General features: G+C 54.1%; 1 protein-coding gene across 1 annotated transcript in view; it reads left to right on the forward strand.

Moving 5' to 3' along the window:
- Positions 1–14,477, forward strand: part of HS3ST3A1 (heparan sulfate-glucosamine 3-sulfotransferase 3A1) — a gene marked incomplete at its 3' end in the record, with an annotated part of 34,168 nt that extends 19,691 nt beyond the window's left edge. Inside the window, exon 2 of the mRNA XM_082008227.1 lies at positions 13,859–14,477. Coding sequence (XP_081864353.1) covers positions 13,859–14,477 — 619 coding nt within the window. The remainder of the gene's footprint in view (positions 1–13,858) is intronic.
- Between the last annotated feature and the right edge of the window lie 7,166 nt (positions 14,478–21,643).

The following is a 21,643-nucleotide window of genomic DNA, read 5'->3' on the forward strand; positions in this document are numbered from 1 at the left end:
CCGAGCTCCTCTCCCAACCTCCTCTTCTTTCACGGGAAGAACGCGTGCGTTGCCGCGAGTCTGCACGGCTGAAGGTGCGGGTGTGTTTGTGCCGGAGAAGAACGAGGCAGGCATGGAAAACAAGCAAATCCCATTATATATTGCAGGCAATAATGTCGCTCCCAGGGGACAGAGATAATACAGTGAGAGACAAAGGAACAACAGACTTTGCTGGCCTGAGCGCTCACTTGATTGTGGCTTTTCTGGAATTATTCTTGGCCTCCCCTGCGTGAGCGGTGAATCGGCCTCGGCGCTGATAAGAGAGCAGGACGCGGGCGGGGGGCTGCGGCGGGGGGTGCACCGCTTTGTCCGGGAGCCCGTGTTGTACGTACTGCTCTCGCGGGGAGACTGGCTCCGCGCGGGAGCCCCGCAGCACGGGGGACGGGGGTTATTTTAAAGCCGGCTGTGATTTTTGTGGTTTGGGGAAACACGCTGTCCGGAGCCCGGCGGCGGTTTGCGTTCCCACGCAGGGGTGGGTGCCCTCGGCGGCAGCGAGAGGCAGCGGGATGAAACCGCTGGCGTTAACCGCGGGTGCTGCCCGCCGCCGCGCGCGGGGCTCGGGCGCTCGCAGGACACGGCGGGGCTCTCGGCGCCCAGGTTTGCGGCGGCGGAGCCGGGGGCGCGGGGCCGGGTGCGGCACGGGGCTGCGCGCTGGGGGCGGCTTTCCCCACCGGCCGGGGCGGCGAGGAGCCTTCCAGACCAAAGCACCGCCGGCTTTTGGGAAGACCCCAGCCTGGACGCTCGCCTGGGAGGTCCCCAAAGGTCCCTCTGCAGGGACAGCCGCTGCTGTGAGATGTGCTTCAGACCGTCCTTCTTTCCTTCTGCCTTCCTCTCTTTCTCCGTTTCTTCCTTTTTCCTTCTTTCCTTCTTCCTTCCTTCTCTTTTCTCTCTCGTCTTTCTTTGTTCTTTTCCTCTTTTTCTTCTTTCTTTTCCTTTGTCTTTCTCTTTCTTTCTCTCCTCTGCTTTTTCTTTCTGTCAGTCTGTCTGTCTGTCTTTCCACCTTTCTGAGACCTCAGCAAATTCCAGGAAGGCATCAGTTGTCTTTAACACCCAAAGGAAAAATCGAAGGGAAGGGTTCAATTACTCGCATGAAGAATGAGGCTCCTAACCGAGGTCTATCCATTTGCTAGTTGTGCTTGTTTTAAAACTGAATTATAGAGACTGCACATTTTTCTGGAGACAAATGCATTAATTTTTCTCAAAACAGACAAGAGGGAAGCAGAGGGAAAATAAGATAATAAGAGTTTCCACAGTGATTTATATGCCTTTGTGAAAAATAATGGGGGCAGACGGCAGCGCACACCGGCAGCCCGTGGGGGAAGGGGCAGGGGGGTGGCAGGGATGACTGCAAGGAAAACTGCCAGAAGTCCAAGTAAGATTGTTGGTTTTAGATGATATAAGATCACTTTATGTCTCTAGCTGGCTAGAAAAATCTCTCTTCCTCTCTCTATATACACACATAAAATATACACCGTACGACGCACTTAAAGTCAGCGGAGGCTATACTGTTTATACAGGAAAGGATTGTGTTTCTCACCGACCTCTCCCCAGCCCTCCTTCTTCTGCCGAAGGATAAACTGGGACCTTTAGAAAACAAAGTGGTGGCTACAATTTTTAACGGATTTGCTCTTGTATATATTTACATAGGGCAGGCGAGCCCTTCCCCAGGGCGGGCTGCCTGCGCTCTCAGGCAAAAACCGGGGGGGGGGGGGTTGAGTTTATTTTTTTTTATCTGTTCACTTTGGTTTGATATATATGCTAAAAAAGATATTTTTATTATAGTGCATAGTAAATTGGCTTTCTTTATTGCTCATGAGAGCTGTTTTCCAAAATTGGACTATTTATATAGTACACTGATTGCGATGTATTTCCGATCTTAATGTCTAACTGTAGGGAATAAAAAAATTATACCAAATCGTGTTTTTAAAAAAACTACAACCTCCTTTGAAATAAGATGAAATGGGTAACTTTTGCTCGAGAAGGTGCTGTGGCACACAGCAGCTCCCAGGAAATCATCTCGTTTTAGCAAGTAAAGGCTTTCGGTGGGAGCCGGAGGCTCTGGAAGGGTTTGAAGCAGTTTTGCGGTTTGCCCATTTGCGTAACCCGCGAGAAACGCGTCCGGGAGGCCGAAGGCCACCGGGGCTGTTGTACCTACGCTGATGCTTCTCCCCAGTTACTTATAGGAATGATTCAATGAATTTATTCCCCGTTGGTTTCCGACTAGAAAATCCTGCGGTGTTCAGACGGATGCGAGAGCAGAGGGAGGCTGGAAGTGACGCTTTAAAGCGAAGCCTAAATCTGTTCCAGGGCAGATGGTTAATTGTGTGGTTCAATTTCTTTGCCTAATGCAAATCACGTCTCGTTTGCCCATGGCACCGGGGCAACTGGATTCCTGTTTGTTCTGCTAAAAATCGAGCGGAGATTTCACTGCATCTTCTGCAGCTCCCACGTGAAGCTCCCCTGCGGCAAGAAGGGTTTGTGGTCCTCAGCAGAGGATCAGCCTGTTCTCCAGGGCTGGTGGAGAGGAGAAACATCAGCTCCCGCAGAGAAGAGCTGGGATGGGGATGAGCTGCCAGCACCATGTTGGTCTGCAGGATTCAACCTCCCATATTAGTGGCTTCAGGCCTGGGAAGGTGCTTTAGTGGATGGCAGCATCCCCTTCTCCCACCCCAAAACCAGGCACTGGGGTTGTGTCTGTGGGTCTGGGCCCCCCAGCCCCACCGGTCCCCTCCACCCTCGGACCAGGAGAGCGTTTCAGGGGGTTCCCAACTTCCCGAATGGGCCTAATTGGAGCCTAAAGAGAATTTTCACAGATTCGTGGCTTTTCAAAGGAGAAATTTGCATATTAATAAGAAGCTGTTCAGACTGATTGGCCTAATGTGTTTGGAGTAAGTATAATTAAATGTCAAGGGAAATATATCATGAAGTAATGAAGCTGAAGCTAATTTATCAAAAAATGAGTCCTAGAGAGGGAGACATTTCTAATAATAAACAGTTCTTTCACCTTCCTCTTTAAGGTGATTTGCTTAGTCAGGGCTGAACTGTGTGGTCTTGAAGGTCCTTGAGTGAGAGAGGCATGAGACAGTTACTGGTTTGAGGGTTGAGGTTTTTCCATGTTCTCCCCCGTATAAACCACTCTGCCCTGGGACTCAGCCCATCAAGGGGGTTCCCCTGGGTCGAGGTGGGGGACGGTGCAGGTCTGGTCCCTCCAAGGCCACCAGCAGTGCCTGGAAGGATGTTTGGGGGGATGTACACATGTAAGACTTCAGGGGTGCCCTTAGGGAAGAAGAACGGGCTTGACGTTTAAGTGACCCGCGTGTTTTTTCTCCTCTCTCAGTCTTTTCCCTTTACTCCATGAGCTTTTCAGAGCACGTGCCATCTCCTGCTCTGTTCACGTAGTAGCCAGGAGTGAAGGTCAGCCCATACAGGCACACCTTTAATAGGAACAAAAAAAGACCATTGAGAGCTGCGACGCAGGTCGCAGAAGTGGGTATTTTAACATCAGACTTGAGGAGGGTGAGGTCCAGGCTGAAGGCCATGCCAGTCCCTGTGAAGGCTGCGACTCTTCTGCATCCCTCCGTGGGATGGGATGAGGTCGTGATCTCCCTCCCCATGGCACAGCCGTGCAGTGGGTGAACAGGCACGCGTTTTTCAGCAAACCTGCTCCTTTGGGTGAGTACTGGGTTCATGGGATCCCTCCGGGCATCCGTGCCGTGCCCATCGCACGGGCATCCTGGCAAAGGCATCTGCGAGCCCAACCGAGGGGCTGCGCTGGGCTCTTGGGGGTTCTCAGGAGACCCCCCTAACTCCCACCTCGGCTGCGTGCCGAGCGCCGCGGGCAGCTCTGCTCCCTGCCGCCAGCGTTGACGAAAAAGCACTCCAGGAATCTTGCTGCCTCCAAAACTGGGACTGGGACACGAAGCTCCCAGCGCCGCGTCCGCGGGGGCGGTAACCTGTGTCACCCCGCGCCGAGGTCACAGCCCGGAAGCCTTTTCCTTCCCGAGGGGCTGGGAAACCCATCGAAGAAACGCCGCGGAGAAGGTGGCTTGTTTGCACGGGCCGTTGCCGATACCGCCGCAGGAAGTCGCTCCTTCCGGATCTCGGGACCTTGCTCAGGAAGAGCAGGAACAACCCCCGGCCAAGGGCGCGGTGGCTGCGCCCTGCGGACCCCAGACCGAGGCGACCAGCCGGGAAGCGGCAGCGTCCCCCAGAGAAGGGGTTCACTCTGCCCCCGAGAGCCACCCGTACGAGCAGGCACGCCCGTAATTCCACGTCGGCTTCCCCGGCCTGGGAGTGACGGGGCGTTTGGACAGGGCAGAGGAGCACTGGAGCACGAGGAGGGGCCGCGTGGGGGTCTCGGCTCAACAGCGCCGTCCCCCCGCTGCGCTTTCTGCGCTTGGCTTCTGCCGCGCTGCCCCGGAAGGGAGATTGCATTGATCAGAGCTAATTACGGCGTGCAAGCCCTCCGCCTAATTGCTCTGATTAATTATTGACGGGCAGAGCTGCTGCTGGGAGGGCAGCAAGGAAGCGGGGAGCCCTGTGCTCAGGCGGGCGCCGGCGGCCTCCTGGCTCCCAGCGAAGGCCGTGCTGGCGGCGAGAGGTGATGCCACGGTCCCGGCGTCCCGTGACTGGTCTGGGAGAAGGAACCGTGCCGAGAAGCTCCCGAAGATCCGCTCTGCTCGGAAGCACATCTGGGCATCTCCCGGAGACCACCAGGACCTAAGTGCTATCGACAAGCAGAAACTCTCTGATGCCATTAGCCGTGCAAGCCATTGATTTTCTTTGCTAGAACAAGAAACTCACCGGAGCTGAGGCAATCATGGGTGGCACCGCCGCTTCCTCTGGACTGACCGGCTGGGGCTTGGAAAAGGGGCGTTTTGTAGTTGTTTTCTTTCCCATGGCTAAAAAGCCGAGTTATCGTGGCGCATTGCTGCATCCGTCTGGAAGGGTGCTGGGTCCTGCCTGGCGGCGTTGCTGGCAAATCCCAGCATCTGCCTACCAGAAGCAGATGAAGAGCTCCAGAGCCCTTGGCTGTAGACCCCTTTATCACATCTCCATCCTTTGTACAGGAGCGGAGACATCACCAGGTGCCATCTAAAGGAGCTTTCTCTGCTGGGCTTGGGGATGGGTCCATCAGCCACCTCTGCCACCGAGGAGTCCTGCAAGTGGTTCCCTCTTGGCCTGGCCACCAGCCTGCTCTTTAACCAGGCCTAACCAAGGCATGACCAGCAGCTTTAGTGAGTGTGCAGTTTTGGGGTAAGCCATGCACAGGGGAGCACAAACCCTGCTCTTCCTCACCAGCCCTGGACCCAGCGCTCATCACCTCCGGCAGTGGCCACACGCGTTCTTTGATCCCGTCTTTTTACATCTCGGAGTTTCCCCATGCAACGGTACCAGCTCGGGCAGGAGTGGCTGGAGAGCTGCCTGGGGAAAAGGACCTGGGGGTGCTGGTCGACAGCCGGCTGAACATGAGCCGGCAGTGTGCCCAGGTGGCCAAGAAGGGCAACAGCGTCCTGGCCTGTATCAGCACTAGTGTGGCCAGCAGGAGCAGGGCAGGGATCGTGCCCCTGTACTGGGCACTGGTGAGGCCGCACCTCGAATCCTGTGTTCAGTGTTGGGCCCCTCACTACAAGAAGGACGTTGAGGTACTGGAGCGTGTCCAGAGAAGGACAACGAAGCTGGTGAGGGGTCTGGAGCACAAGTCTTACGAGGAGCGGCTGAGGGAACTGGGGGTGTTCAGTCTGGAGAAAAGGAGGCTGAGGGGAGCCCTCATCGCTCTCTGCAACTACCTGAAAGGGGGTTATGGTGAGGTGGGTGTTGGTCTCTTCTCCCAAGTAACCAGCGATAGAACAGGAGGAAATGGCCTCAAGTTGCACCAGGGGAGGTTTAGATTGGATATTAGGAAAAATTTCTTTATGGAGAGGGTGGTCAGGCATTGGCACAGGCTGCCCAGGGAGGTGGTGGAGTCACCATCTCTGGAAGTGTTCAAAAAACGTGTAGACGTGGCGCTTCAGGACATGGTTTAGGGGGCATGGTGGCGTTGGGTTGACGGTTGGACTTGAGGACCTTAACGGTCTTTTCCAACCTTAATGATTCTGTGATTCTGTGATTCAGTGGCCTCTCCAGCACCACGTACCTTCCCCAGCGAGAGCCTAACCCTGGCAGCGGTCAGGGCTCCAAGTGTCGGGCATGAGCCCTTTGCCAAATCCCTACAGCCCCAGCTCATTCCTACAAGGGAGCAAATCAAGCCCACAGTGATTTTATCATATTTCCAGCCTAGCTCCCAAATGAAAAACGATTCCTCATTTCCCAGATGGATTTGCCTGGGACTCCAGATGTAATGAGATACATAAATACTGAGACGTGCTCAAATAAACGCCGGCATCCGCCGTCAGGACGAGCTCGGGCGCTCCCGCCGCCGCTGACTCCGTGCCGGCATCAAGCGCAGAGCGGGCTGATTCGGGGGGGAGGGAGAAGAGGCCCTGCCTCTGCGAGGGCGCGTCATTCGGGAAGGTGGCGTGTTGGCGGGGTGCCACGCTCGGGCACGCGGCGATGCCCGTGGCCGGCGCTGTGCCCGCAGCGCCCGGCAGTGCCCGTCCCTGCAGCCCGGGCTCCTGCCGCCGGGTCTGGGGCTTGGGGTGTTTTATAAATGCGTAAAAGTGACGGTACGCCCCGTGTGCTTTGAGAACCGCCCTTCCGCTCCAGCACAGCTTGACCAGTGCAACAAGGTCCTGTTTTCATGTGGGCTTTGACTTTCAAACCTCTTGAGTCCTGGGGACTCCGACATCTTTCCAGCCACGGCCAAGGGAACAGAACCACGATTATCCCAGCGGATGATCCACTCGTTCTGCACGGTCTGCAACGGCTCCGTGGGGACAGAAGAGCAGAGCCGGAGGAGAACCCAAGGCCCCCGATTCCATCGCGGTTGCTTCGTGAGGGTGCAGGCATCCTCTGGGAGATGGCGGTTGCGTTGCAGGTCCCCCCAATAACATCTAGATTTTTACCGAGTGTTATCTTTACCCAGAGAAAACGCCTTGGCAGCAGGTTGGGTAGGGATGGGAGGGACCCACAGTCTTGTTTGCCCCCTCCCAGGGCTATTCCTGCCTCTTATTTTGCTCCAACCTCAGCCCATTCCATCCTCCGTTAAAACCAATGGCAAGGGTGTCCTTTTGATATTAATGTCAGTTGGACTTGATCTTGCATCCAGCAACGCAATGAGTGATTTTCTTTTTTCCTTCCAGACCTCTCTTGATCTTTTGCCACTCTCCTTTCAGCTTCCTCAGTCCCACAGCTTTTCTTAGAGGTTTTCTTTAAATTTTTATCAGTTTCCTGAAATGCATCTTTCCATTTATTGATTTCACCTGACATCTAAAGGAAGGCAAAAGGAGGCTCAGCTAACTCCCAACGTGCCCTCACAGCTCATCAAAGCAAATTTAGAACCTTGCTAGAGCTGCCAGGGCAGCACAGCCCCTGGGCTGAGACATCGGCCTCATAGGAGGGACACATTCATCTCTAGGCAGCATTTTTTAATTTATATATATACATACACGCTACTGGTTACATCAAGTTATCACTCTTGCCGGAGCATCTTTCTTTTCAGTCATCTCCTGTACACACTGTAATGGCCCTTCTGGGAGTGTGGGCTCGCGGGTGGGGGAAAGGCAACCGCTTGTGAGATTTTTTTAATAAATTTCTGTTGCAGAGTCACTGCTTAGAATGATTTGGAAGCAAAAGCGAAATGGGAGCGGGGGGAGACAGCTTGCTGGTGGCCGCAGCAGCAGAGGGGGCAATGCACGCTGCTCCAGGGGCGTGAGGCCGCATCAAGCCGCACTGCTTGCTGTGCCTCGGTTTCCCCATCCTCCTGGTTCGAGAGCTTCATGCTCGAGAAGGCTCCGCGTTCCCCCCGAGACTGCCAGCTGTGTTATATCCACACTCGTGCCCCGTCCTGGAGACAGAAATTCTGGCAGCATTTCTGTAGAGAGGTGGGAGGTGAAACAAGCCCCCATCGGCCAGTTAATGTTCCCTCTGCTCTCCTAGCCCTGCGGTAGCATCCCCCATCCCACCAGTCACGTAACACCCGGCACGCAGAAGGCAGCAGGTGAGGGAGAGGCAGGGAATGCCGTCCCGTGGGACTACAGGGCACGAGAGCGCCAGCGCCCGTCTCGGTTGCTGCCTGGTTTTTCGGGTGGTTGATGGAGGGGGGTTTCCCTCAAAGCCTTGGGCACCACTGGCTCCCAGAGGTGAAAGGCATGTATTTTTTCTCCTCCTCCTCCTCTTCTTCCTCCTGTACACAAAAACCAGATAATTTTGCATGAACAAGGCGATTTCATTTTTAACCACGCTGCCACTTCGTGGTGCAGGTGTTTGCTGGTGGGTGGTAATGTTCAAAAAACGTGTGGATGTGGCGCTTCGGGATGTGGTTTAGTGGGCATGGTGGTGTCGGGTTGATGGTTGGACTTGATGATCTCAGAGGTCTTTTCCAACCTTAATGATTCTGTGATTCTGTGATCCTCCCCGTGACCCCGTGTTACATTTCTGGGAGCAGATTTGGCCCTTCCTTGCCGGAAAGGCTCTTCCGTGGGATTCCAGGTCCCATAGCGGATTGCAGAGCCGTTGGGCTTGTTCAGAAAGAGCTGCGTTTCTTTGATACGGTTTTTCCTGCGATGACCTCGTCGGTGGCGCTTCCTTAAAAACAACACGTGCCACCGTGAGAGACTTCCTTTCCCACCGCCGCTGCGGGCTGGGGTGCTCCAGACCCCAGCCAAACCCTGGCCACTGAATCTGGAGCAAAACCAGGCTGCAGCTGGTTTAAGCTGAGCAGGGCAAAAAGGAACGGAGGGCAGGTTTCTCCTTTGGAGCGTGCTCGAAGGCGTTAGTTACCGCGTTCACTGGCAGCTCCTTTCCAGCCATGGAAACAGGGAGTCTCCTTCCATGCTGTGATATCTGCTGGTGGGGGTTTCCTTCCCTGCCATTCCTCTGCCTGTATCCCACTGCTTCGACCAGTAGCTCAGGCTAGCGGCAAAGATGGAAAAGGCACCTGGAGGCTGGAGTAAGGTGCCCCCAGCCCAGGCTGTCCGGGGAAGGTGTCTTGGGGTGCAGGGCAGGGGTAAACCTGCCCTTCTGCTTCTGCTGTGTCTCGTAACGCCGCTGCAACTCGCAGGCTGTGTAATGGGAAGGTCCGGACAGCTAAAGTCGCCCGCGCCGTCCTGACCTTGGACCTGTGGGAAAGCCCAGCTCTGTGTAAACAGGCTGGACTCCAGCTTCACGTTTCTGCGTCGTTCCCATCCTTTATCCGGCAAATAGTTCCCAGCCTGCGTGCCCGTGCCCTTCCAGGCTGCGGCCAGCCCAGCAGGAACGCGGCCAAAGAGGAGGGTGAACGTCGGCGCGCCGGAGAAGGGGCTGTGCAGCGGCCGCTCCTCCTCCGCTGCCTCCCTCGGCGGGGAGAGCGCTAAGCCAGCGCCGCGGCGCGCTGCGGGGAGGCGAGCGCTGTGCCCGCGCCGCCCCTGCCGCGCGGAGGTCCTGGCTGCGGGTTTTGCTACGGCGCGGGACTTGGTCGTTGGTGGGTTTGCGCCCTTCAGGCTCTACCTGTGCCGTGCGTGCGGACGCGCTCTGCTCGACCTCCGGCGCTGGGCGAAGCCGGGACCGCCCCGCTGCACTGGGGTCAGCGCGCCAGCGCTGGGCGGGCAGGGACTGGTCTTTCTCCCAGGGCTATTCCCTGCTCCGGCACCGAGGAGCTGCATTGCTGCAAGCTACAAACCCCAGTGCCGGTCCAAACCCGTCATCTGCATCCTCCTCCTCCTCCTCCTCACGTAAGCAATTGCAGTTGCCGTTTCAAGCAGTGCACAAACCCACTTTTCTGCTGCAGGGGAGCTCGAGGTAGACCCAGCCGTGCCCTCGGATGGGGAAGGGTGTGCGAGACCCTGCAGCTGAGGCCCTGCCGCGACACAGGGCAGGGCTGACCCCGCTGGGGGATGACAGCATCGTTCCCCTCTACGCCACTCGTCTGGCAAACCTTGTTCTGGATGATCATTTCAATCCGGCCAGCCTGGATAGCCGGGCTCTGACAGGCTGATTATTTAAAAAAACTCCTAGGACTGGTTGAAACCAGAGCTGAGTCCTGCCCTGAGCGCGTGGTCGGGGCAGGTTTTACTGAGAGCACGTGGGGCTGGTAGCTGTAATCACAGCAGCTTTATTTATCGCGCTGGGTTGTGATGGCGTGAGGCCTGGTGAAGAGCTGCCCTTATCAGCCGACTTCAGCCTCCCTTCGGGAGAGATCTGGACTAGATTTATGTGGGAAAGGTTTGCAGCAAGTCCACCCACAGCAGCTTTTAATGCCTTGCATGCTGCTCAGGAGCCCGGGAGGTCCTGAGCAGGACACGGCTTGGTCCAGCTGGGAGCAAAGCAGCAGATGGACTTCAGACAGCCAAGCTCACCTCGAGTCTTCTGCGTCCAGTGACCCAAAAGCTGCTCCCACCTCTGTGGGAAACAGCAGCACGGGGCTGCTCCTCCTACGTGAAACAGGCTGTCGCCTCCCAAAACCTCATTTCTGGAACAAGCAATACTTGTTTTCCCGCTAATCCACAGTTTTTCTTGCTGCTTAGAGTTAGTGGGACAGCAGCACGTGCCGGATGAGGCAAACCAGCTGTTTTAACCCCTTTTGCATCCCCCGATGGAGCCAAGGCAGGTACCCAGCACAGGCTGGTGGCAAACGCCGACAACACGTATCGTGGCATCCTTCCCTCCAAGCTGAATTTCCAGAAGCACAACCCTTGGGTGCTCAGTCTTGTAAAGAGGGAGCCTGATCCGCTATTCGGGTTTCTTGAGATGAAGTGAGGCTTTCTTTCCGAGTTGTGCTCCTGCTGAGAACAGGGACTCGAGTTCAGGTGGCATCTCTGTGGACTCTGGTCTCCAGGATGGAGGTCGAGCCAACACCCCGCTTGCCCTGGGGAACTTAATGTCAAGATTTTTAACGGCGTCATTATACCGTCCATAAAGAGATATAAAAGCCATAATAAACATGATCAGTTCCCACACCAGGAGTGTCTGAGGGTTGGGAGACTATTACCGGGACGTCCTAACGTGGCCCTCGCACCAAAGTGCCGATGTCGAGGGCTGGCACACCAGCGTGCCTCAGGAAATCCCAGAGCAGCACCACGTGCGTCACTGGGACCGGTAACCACCTCAGCCCTGGCCCAGCATCACCCCCAGCCCAGCCCCCCGAGGCAGCCGACCCCGCAGCTGCGCCTCTCCCACCCCGGCCGGGTGCTGGAGGGTTTGCCGCAGCCGCTCCGAGAGAGGACAAATCCAAACCCTTGCGTTACCAAAGTGAAGCCCCGCCAAGCCCACTGGGGTGGGGAAGGGGCCGCAGCCCCCGTGAGCAGCAGCCCCGCGAGCTACCTCTGGGGACTTTGGCCGGGCACGGGAACGTCCGCCTCGGACACCCCTGCTGGGAAGAAAGTACAGACCTGGAAGAGGCCAGATATGAATATGCATGCGCAGCCGAAATGCTCCCTTTGAGGAAAGTCTTCCTCCTCTATTAAGTAATTAAATAAAGCCCCAAGCTCTACTAAAATTAAAATAACAGAATCCATTTATTCTGGCAGGGCCCGCTGGTGGCTGCTCTTGCCAAAAACATTTTTGTGGTTCTTGTCTTTTCAAGTGGCTCTTCTGCAATAAAACCCAGATGCCATTAGTCCAGGGAGGCCTCCAGGCAACTGTTTACGTCCATGAAAGATGCCCTTTGTAATTAATTAATCTCCCAAAAGCTGTGGTAGCGCGTTCCCCGGGGCTGCTGGCGCGTCCCTGCCCGCCAGCCCGGGCAGCAGCGGTGCGCGCTCATTCCTGCGCACCGGAGGAAGCTTTTCTGCGGCAGCCTCGCCGCGAAGGGGCTTCAGCCGCTCCTCGGGGAGACGCAGCGGAGGTTTCAGCGCTTACCAAAACACAGACGGCAGTCAGCTCGCCTTCCTGCTGCCCTCGCCCCGTGGCCGGTTCAGCCACAGAAGAGTGTACGGGGGCTGGTGGTCTGCAGGGCTCCTTCTCCTGTTACCTCCTCCCAGCCGAGGGCAACTGGGGCTGGGGGCTCCCTATGGAAGTGGCTGAAGTGGCTCTGGGCCTCTCACATTTCGTTGCCGCCAACTCGTTTCATCCACCCTGAATTTGGCCGGTCTGTTTCTGAATCATTTACGCTTTCGGCCTTTGCAGCATCAGGTGACGGCAAATCCCACCGTAGAATTGTGCGTCTGCTCGGCAAGGGACATCCTGGTGGGGGTTTTGAACCCGTCCCCATCCGTAGTGACAGCAGCGACTGCCTTTATGCCTTCACATCCTTCAGGATGCATGAGAGCTCTCTCATACCCCTCAGCTCCTTTCTTCTCCAGCCAGAATGTCCCAAATTCATGGAGTTTCCCTCAAACAGAAACCCTCAGCAGAGACCGGCAAAGATTTGGCTTCTCTAGGACCTTCTCTTTGCTCAGCCTCTTCGTAATGTGGCTGCAAATAAAAAAAATTGCTTTAGGAAGGGTCAGTCCTCGCTGCCTCATTTGTAACATAACGACTCAGCCTGGGGTTGGGTTGTTATTGGTATTTTTAGCTGTTGTTGGCTTTTCATTGTTGCTTTTTTGATAGATGAGTTTAATTTTGCCGGCATATTGCACAGGTTTGCAAACCAGATGTTGCTGCTGCAAGGCGGTCACCGTAACGCAGGCAGGGAGCGGTTCGTCACGGCACGAGGGTGTTGCGACCGCGGCGGGGTCAAAGTCGGGGGGTCAGGGCACGGGGGGGATGCGGGTCCCTGCTCCTGGGGACCCGGGGCCGCAGTTGCCACAAGAACTCGCCGGCGAGCGTCGCCGGCGCGGCAGCCACCTCCCGTCCGTCTCCCATCCCCTCGGGAAGGAGCGGAGCGTTGGAAGGAGACCAAGCGGCGGGGAGGAAGACTCTGCCGCGCGCCTGGAAGGAACCGAGTGACGACGGTGCGAATCGTTGGTGTTTTGCGGACGCTGGCTCCCGTCCGGGGGTGTAATACGGGGCGATGCCAATGCGAGGGGATGGGCTGTGGTGTGGCAAGCAAGGGGGGGCACGGGGGGGAGCTGGGAGCGCCCAGGAGGAGGAGACGAACGGCTGCTCGTACGGCTCCTGCGCCTTCCTGGCTCGCCGTGTTTACCGCAGAGGAGCTCCGTTATCCCGAGGCCAAATCCTGCGATCCTCCAGCAGGTCACAGCCAGCGCCCGGCCCAGACGGCTTTGGCCTCCCAAGGGGACCACGAAGCGGGATGGGCGCTGGCCCGAGCCCCGAGCCCCTTCCCGCTGCCGGCTGGGAGAGCTTCCCAAAGCAGCCGGCGTGTAGGATTTCTTTGGGTGGAAGAAGGAAATCGCTGAGGTCAGGGGGCTGGTATCGCACATTTTTGTGTGACATCAGCTTGCTGCCACCTTGAAAATACCAAAAGATAGTCTCTTACATCCCGGCCCTTGAAAATCCCGTGCGCCCTGCAGGAAGGGAGTGTTGTTACCCCAGAAATTCACTGTTATTCCAGGGAATTGAAGCCGATGTGCAGGAAACCCCAGCATGGGCAGGGCGGAATTTAAAGGGATAGGACAACAGGATCGTAGGGACGTGCTCTGTCCTTACAGCGGCCTTGCAAGAAGGGGAGTGGGGTCCCCCTCAAGAAGCCCCTTAGAGACCTTGAACAGGCACAAAACGGCGAGGCTCGGGAGCACCCTGCCCTCGGCACCGGCACGTCCCCCCAGCGCTGCCTGCGCGCAGCTCCCCCCACCCTGCCCCGGGGCATTCGGCACTAACGTCTCCCTCTCTCCCCCTCTCCCAGGGACCTCATGCCCAGGACCCTGGAGGGGCAGATCACCATGGAGAAGACCCCCAGCTACTTCGTCACCAAGGAGGCCCCAGCCCGCATCTCCTCCATGTCCAAGGGCACAAAGCTCATCGTGGTGGTGCGGGACCCCGTGACCAGAGCCATCTCAGACTACACCCAGACGCTCTCCAAGAAGCCCGATATCCCCACCTTTGAGAGCCTGACCTTCAAAAACAGGACTACAGGCCTGATCGACACCTCGTGGAGCGCCATCCAGATCGGCATCTACGCCAAGCACCTGGAGAACTGGCTCCTCTACTTCCCCATCGGGCAGATCCTCTTCGTCAGCGGGGAGAGGCTGATCAGCGACCCCGCGGGGGAGCTGGGCAGGGTCCAGGACTTTCTGGGCCTCAAGAGGATCATCACCGACAAACACTTCTACTTCAACAAAACCAAGGGGTTCCCGTGCCTGAAGAAGGCGGAAGGCAGCAGCAAACCCCACTGCCTGGGGAAGACGAAAGGCAGGACCCACCCCGACATAGACCAGGAGGTGGTGCAGAGACTGCGGGACTTCTACCGGCCCTTCAACATGAAGTTCTACCAGATGACGGGGCAGGACTTCGGCTGGGACTGAGGCTGAAAAAAATAATTTAAGAAAAGGAAAATATAATATAATATATTTTTTTTTACATATCAGTAGAGGGGGAAAATACAGGAAAAAAATAACAGTTGTGCTGAAACATGATTTGTTCTGATTTTTTTTTTCTTTTGACAGTGCTTTGTCTTCTTTCTTCTCTCAGAGATGAGGTGATGTATCCGTCCAGAAAAGGAGGCTGTGAACAGCAACCTGGTCCTATCGAACCGCCTGCAGCTTGGCTGCTTCCTTCCATGGGCCCAAGGTTTAGCGCTGCCTCTGTAAAACAAAATGCAGGTGCAGAGTTTTTAGATGTCCTCAGGTCCACCTCCAGAAGGGACAAGGGTGCTTGGGGGAGCTCAGAGCCTTACTGGAAGGTCAGCCAGATTTTGGCTTGCAGATACCATTCCATTATAGACCAGACCTCATCACTTTTGTCAATGAAACAAAGGAGGCTTAATACGTAATTTGGCTTTCAAAACCTCACCTTAGGGGATTTTTTTTTTTAAATTGCATTAAACCCTTGGTGAAATTTTTTTAATTTATCCAATTTTTTGACTTTTGCTCCCCCTAAATCAAGTTCCTTTCATCAACCAAACTTCTTTTTCACCTTACAGAAGCCAAAACCAATAATCCTGCCTTTTGTTTTGAGACAAAACAATTTTGGTAGCCAAAAGTGAAAGAAAACAAATTATTCTTTTGACTCTTATGACGAAAATTGCCAGGTAGTCACAAGGCCTCATTGACGGGAGTTGGCTCTACACCGGTGTTCCCCACTGCCAGCTACGCGGACCCCTTTCGCTACGCTGACGGCAAAGCACTTTTCCCGGGGGGGCCCATCTGAAGGGATTTGGGTGACAGGCAAGGAAGGTCCACACCGAGATGATGCTCATGGTACACCTGTCCTGAAGGTGATGGGGGACCCGCCATCCCACCACTCGTATGCAGGAACAAGTTCACAGTGTCTGGCGGATGATATTTAAGCCATAATGAAGAATGGTTAAAGTTGGGCCAGTCTTAGAAGAAAAACAGTGGAGAAAGGGTTGTTTGAGAAAAAATGAACAAAACCCACACCCAGAAAGGGGAGAGAATGAGGAGAAGACAATGGAAGTTTTCTTGTCCTTTCCTAAAGGAGAACCAAGGGGGAAGCAGGTTGTGCAGGGCTTTAAAAGTTGCCAGGCAAAATGAATCTCCTGTTCGCAATAACCAGGAGCTTTAAATTCTTTGCTTTGATCCTTATCACTTGGCTGGTAGAAATGTCTCAGCGATAGAAATCTATTAGTGAAGCAGGATCTTGTATTACTGTGGGCTCATTTATCTGCTGGCTCTTTATCTTCAGCATTTTCTGGACTATAGGCACACCTAATTATCGCTTGGTGCTGCATAAACACAACACGATGATGCTCCCTCTCCCGAGTCTGACTTTAAAAAGGCCCTGATGTGGTAAAACAAACTAAGCGGGGGATCAGCTGGTAATCTGGTTAGGAAGAAGCCTGGGGACCAAGCTCAGTGGCTGCCTGCACACCGGCCAAGATCTTAATCAAATCACAGCAGAGCAGAGATTTCAAGGGGTCCAAAGAGAATTGTATCTGGAATTCCAATTTAACCCAAGAGGGACTCATTTCCACTGCAGGTGTTGAGCCACATCCCCTCCTGGCTGCCCTGAGCCGCCTCCTTCCTACCCATCCCTCATCCCTACTTGCCTCCCTCCGTTCCCGAGGGTGCAAAGTCCTGGGACCTTCCTGTCCCTGGAAGACGCAAACCCACACGGTTTTTCATGCAAGGCCCATTTCCCAAGGCGATTAAAACAACTTCATTAGTGTTGTGAGGCCCCAGGACCTTCTCCCACCACTGCGATCCCAAAGCCCTACCTGAGCTCGGGTTTCCGTGCCCCGGCTGGTAGCGCAGTGGTGATGGGCTGGTGGCACCACGGCCGGGCCATGCTCAGTCTGTCCTGGCACGGCATGGCTCGGTGCCACCCTCGCTACCTCTGCTGACACCCTCGCTCCCTTCCCACCATTCTTGTTCCAGCGTGTCCCATTTTAAGGCTCTTTTTGGCAATGTCTTGTGCCATATCTGGGTAAACATTTTACATAATTGCTTCTGCAAACACCTTACAGCAGAAGGGCAGGTGAGGGACCACGCAGACCCCACAGAGCCCTTTCTCTTACTTGCCTCCCTCCAGCCCCTCAATGTTCGTGCAAGAAATGACATGGAAAAATCAGAGATGGTTCATCACACAGTGGAAGCTTTGGCTTCGTGGGGTCATGGTCCCTCCCAGCTTCTCTGCAGCTCTTTGCTGGAGCTCAAAGCTCCCAAATCAGTAGAAGTTGGAAGAGTGTTGGGCTCTTGGTAATGGTCTCCCCAAAGTCCCACTGGAGACGAGGGGAGCAATCTGCTCTCTGCCCATGCCGGCCAGATCAAGGGGGAATGGGCCTAAGGTGTAGCCAAAAGGATGGGCGTTAATCATTGGGAAAACCTTTCCAACAGCAAGGCTTGTTGGGGCAGGAATGGGCGATGGCCACCACCCCTCCCGTGCCGTGCTCTTCCATCCAAGCGCAAAAGCCGAGCTGGCAGGGAGGACACGGCGTCACCCGCTCACGGGCACAACCAAGCAGTGCCAGCACTACCGCGGCACAAAGTCTGAGCTTCTCCAAGCTGAAAAGAAGATTTAAGCATGCTGTTTCTTTGGTATTTCAAGGAGACTTAAGGTTGGGCTAATCTGTACATGCCTTTGACAAGTATAAATATCACTTAAGAGTATGATTTAAAAAAATCAATATAATTCTATCGCTATTGTCTCTCATACGGTCACATTCAGACTAGTATGAAGGAGCTTTATAGTGCTACAGATTGTTCCTCCCATATTGAACGAGGTATAGAAACATAAAGCACCTTCATACAAATGAGTTTCTACAACTGCCACCAAATCACTGCCCTTAAAGCAGTATAGCTTCGGTGTGTACACAGGCCTAACTATCATACGTGCCTTTAAAAAACTCTTCCCAGCACACTGAACTCGGCTACATGGGCGTACTTTCCCAAAAATGCTTGAATGTTTTACTTCCACTAATTTCTGAGGGTTTGAATCCCTTGATACACACCTAGTAAAACTATTTGGGGATCTGAGACTGTAATTGATTTTTTTTGATCTGAGCCATAAGTAATTTTGAAAATCCCTCCACGTATGAACAATGCCTTTTAAAAAGAGGTCACGCAATCAAATTGCTTTGAACTCTAATAACATTTAAGCCTCTAAATTCTTTAGGCTTATTTTAAAATCCAGCCATGAAGTTTAGATTATTTTAACCTAAGAAGAATTGGAAATAAACTATTGGAAACTGCACCCCTCCTAGGCCTGCAGTACCGAGCGTGTGTATTAGGAGGGGAAAGCAAAAGTAGCTATAAATAAAAAGGGAAGTGACCTACAGAGTTTGATTTAAAAAAAAAAAAAAAAAGGCAGAAAAATCAATACATTAATGATGAGAAACTAATTAGGTGTATTAAAATTTTTCTTCTTTCAATAATCAAATGTGCCATTAGGCACTGATGAAGCTCAGGCTTATATGCCACGCAACGCTTAGATTTTAGAATATTTCTTTCAAGACAAAAAAACCCAACCACCTTTATAAAGCATCCTGTCAACGTCAATCGTCAAATTCATCTTTCGGCAGACGGACGCATCTCCTTCACACCCCATTTGCAGGGGTGCCGCTGGGTCACAGGCAGTGGGTCTGCTGAGGGTTCGCACAGCACCCTGCCCAGCCCAGCCCCACCAAAACCACCATGAGCTGTGGTGCAGGGGTGCTGAGCACAAGTATTGCACTTGTTCTGCAAAAATCAGGGTTTTTTCCACTGATGGGGACGTATTTTGGCGCAGGCTTGTAGAGCCCAATTCAGAGAGAGGGCTGAACGCGAGACCTCCCTCTGGCCCACCACAGCGGCCGCTGCCAGCCAAACCCAAACTGTGGGAAGGCTCTTTGCACCAGCCTTCAACTGGCCACACCTGGAAAATGTCAGAGAACTGGGTTTTGCTGTACCAGTACAGCTTGGCAAGACCAAACCCGGCCCCGCTGCTGCTGCGATTCGCGTCGCTGTGATTTCTGGGAGGGCAAGGACCGGGCTGCCATGTCCACGGGGGGCTGATTTTGTGACGGGGGAATTTAATCAACTCCTAAGGAAATGCTGCCACCCAGTAATTTACACAGTTAAAGGGAATACAAACACCCATGTGCCACGGAGATCAGTGTGTGAGGCTCCTCTACGTGGTGTTTGGGGTGGTCTTTGGGGTGCTGCACCACAAAGTTAAATTTCCAGCAATGATTTGGCCATGGCTACCCTGCACCAAGTATTTTGACTAACTAACTAGCAAGTTATTAGCCTCCTCGGTTCTCCCACATACACAATGTCAGGTCTCCAGATTAGGAAAAAAAAATGGCCCATTTTGTTAACCATTAAAAAAATTCTTGTTCGTATAGAAGGGTTTCTGGGTTTTCTCTCCTCCCTCCCCTTTGCTTGGTGATATTGTCATCCTTCTCCCTTTGGTGCTATTCCAGTATGAAACAGACTGATTTTAATTTAATTTAAGAATGAAAAAGCACACATTTAATAAAGTTTACGGGTACTGAGAGGCTGTGCTCTCTTTTTGCTGGCGGCAGCAACCTTGAAAGAGCGGGCAGGTTTATGAAAAAGGGGAAAAGACAGAATTACCCATTTGTGTCTGATTTCAGTCCCCTAAACCTAACACGCTCCACGGCAGCCGGGGGGGCTCTGCCCGCTGTGAACTCCCCAGTGGCCTCGTTGGCACCGTTTCCACGACCTCTTACCTTCCACTTCACGATTCTCCAGCTAGCTTAATGTCATACTCCTTGCTTTAGACTGCAAAACCCCCTGAGAAGTCAGGTCTTCCCACCATTCTCCCCTTCGCCGCCGCTGGCCCTGCCACGTCCACAGCGTCTCGCCACTGAATTTGATGAATTCCTGCTTTCGCCCGACCTGGTCGGAGAGGAACGGACCCAACTCACGATGCATTGCTTGAAACCCGAGGTGGAAGCAACTCACCAAGAAATATATACAGCGGAGCAGCCCCCGTATATCAGGTTTTCTGTGTGGTCAAGTAAAGTGATATTCTATTTACTTTTTTAGATGTATAAACAGATTAAGTCCCAGGGAAAATATGCTCCCAAACTTCATAATGTTTTATTAAACCACTGAAGTTTAATATAATCTTTTGGCTTCCACAGAAAAATTTTCCATTTCTTTTCTGAGCACCTTTGATTTTATTTTCTTTTAATTACCGTTATCCGGAGTTAACAATGTGGGTTTTGCACTCCACCCAGCAAGGACTATCCAGATTAGAAGTGGGGAATTTTGCTGAAATACAGAAATACCTATGTGGTGGTAAGAAGTCAACGACGCCTGGGTGGAAAACTCCGGAGAAGCCAATGTGCAGAATGAATTCCCCTCTGCCAGGCAATAACAAGGCCGCATTCCTCAATTCATAGCATTTATTACCTAAGACATTGGCCAGCCATGGCTTTTTCAAAAAATTATACCTCCTTCATCTCACGCCTGTCCACACCGCTGCGCGGGGGCTGGCGCGCCGCGCAGGCTCGCCCCGTCCCGGAGGCAGCGCAGCTCATTGCTCCGTGGGGAAAGATCTCGTTCATTCAGGCCCGACGCTGCCCTCGGGCTCGGTACCGCACCATGTGAACGCAGCTTTGGATCCCTCATCTCTCCGGGCGTGCAGCTGCTAGCGAAGGCCAACAGCGTGCCGAGCCTCAAGCACGCCGCTCGGCGCGGGACCTTCCAAATCTGACGACCGAGAAACGCCCCCGGGACAGCCCGGCTCACGGTGGAAGCTGCTGGGAGCCAAGCAGAGCTCTTCAAGAAAGACTCAGCACCTGCATTCCAGCATCGTTAAATAGGAATAATAACGGTAATAATCATCCCACGGTTCTTAAAACAGCTGTGTAATTTATGGCGGCCAAACTCCCCAGTGTGAGTGTTGCCCAAGGTCCTTGGCGCAGCAGAGGAGCTTCCAACACAGCTCATCAGCCACAAGTACCTGCTCCCTTGCCAAACCTCTTTGCTATTCCTTCTCCTGCAACTCCTGGTCACGGAGGGTCCTTCTTCACAGATGCACCAGCATCTGGCCCCCGCGAGCTCCTCCATCGACACCGGGGCAATGGTGATGTTGTAGACAGGATTAGACCTGCTCGGCCACGGTTTCTCCAGCTCATTTCTCTTGTTCTTTCACCAACAGCTGTGATTTAGGGCACGTGAGCAACAGCTAAAGGAAATGACTGCGAGGTATTGGCTGGGGGACACTTACCTTCCTTTGTACGGGGCTTATGGAACAGAATCAATAGATTTTCTATATGCTCACTGCTGGAGACCCCCCACAGCTGGGCACAGATGAGACGGCAACAGAGTGAAAAAATTCTCCCGAGAAGGGACGAGTCTAAGGGCACAGAGAGAAGCGGCCGAACGCATCGTATCAACAGGGCAAATGCAGTCACGACTCTAATTACCTGCCTCTCCGCACGCCTGCGGCCGCACGCTGCCTCGTCTGCGGCTCGCTGGGGCTTTGCTGGTGCAAAACGGCCTCAGCGGCTCCCCGGGACCCACGGCTTCGGGGCGCGCGGAAGGGTTTGCGCTTTTACCGCGGGCTCCCCCCCAGTCGGGGCAGGAACCAGCGGGGCGCAGGGCTGGTGGAGGCGGAGGAGAGGACCCCGCCGGGGCCGTTATCAGTTCAGCAGCATCACAGGATTTGCGGGATTGCCAGGAGCCATTTCTTACTTGTTTTCTTAATTAGCTCTTCTGACCAAAAGAACGTGTCTGCTAAGCTCAGGCAGGGTCTGTTGTCCAAAGTGAAGCCGCAGTCCAAGGACCCCAGTTCAGGAGCACGTCCTATCCCACAGACACCGCTCTAGCCGCCTGCCACGGGAATTATAAAGATATAACCAACGGCATCACCACCCCACGATTCAAAACCCCCCCTGTGGTTCCCTGTAACTCAAAACCAGTATTGGCTTGAGACCAAACTCCTCCATTTTCCACAAGGAGAAGACTCAAGGTTAAATAAATTATTTGTACGGCTACCCGTGCGAGTTGCTGGCAGGGCTGGGGCTCAGGACACGGCCAGCTCTGCCCGTATAAACTGG

The sequence above is a fragment of the Phaethon aethereus genome (genome assembly GCF_964289735.1).
Source record: "Phaethon aethereus genome assembly, chromosome: 18".
Lineage (NCBI taxonomy): Eukaryota > Metazoa > Chordata > Aves > Phaethontiformes > Phaethontidae > Phaethon > Phaethon aethereus.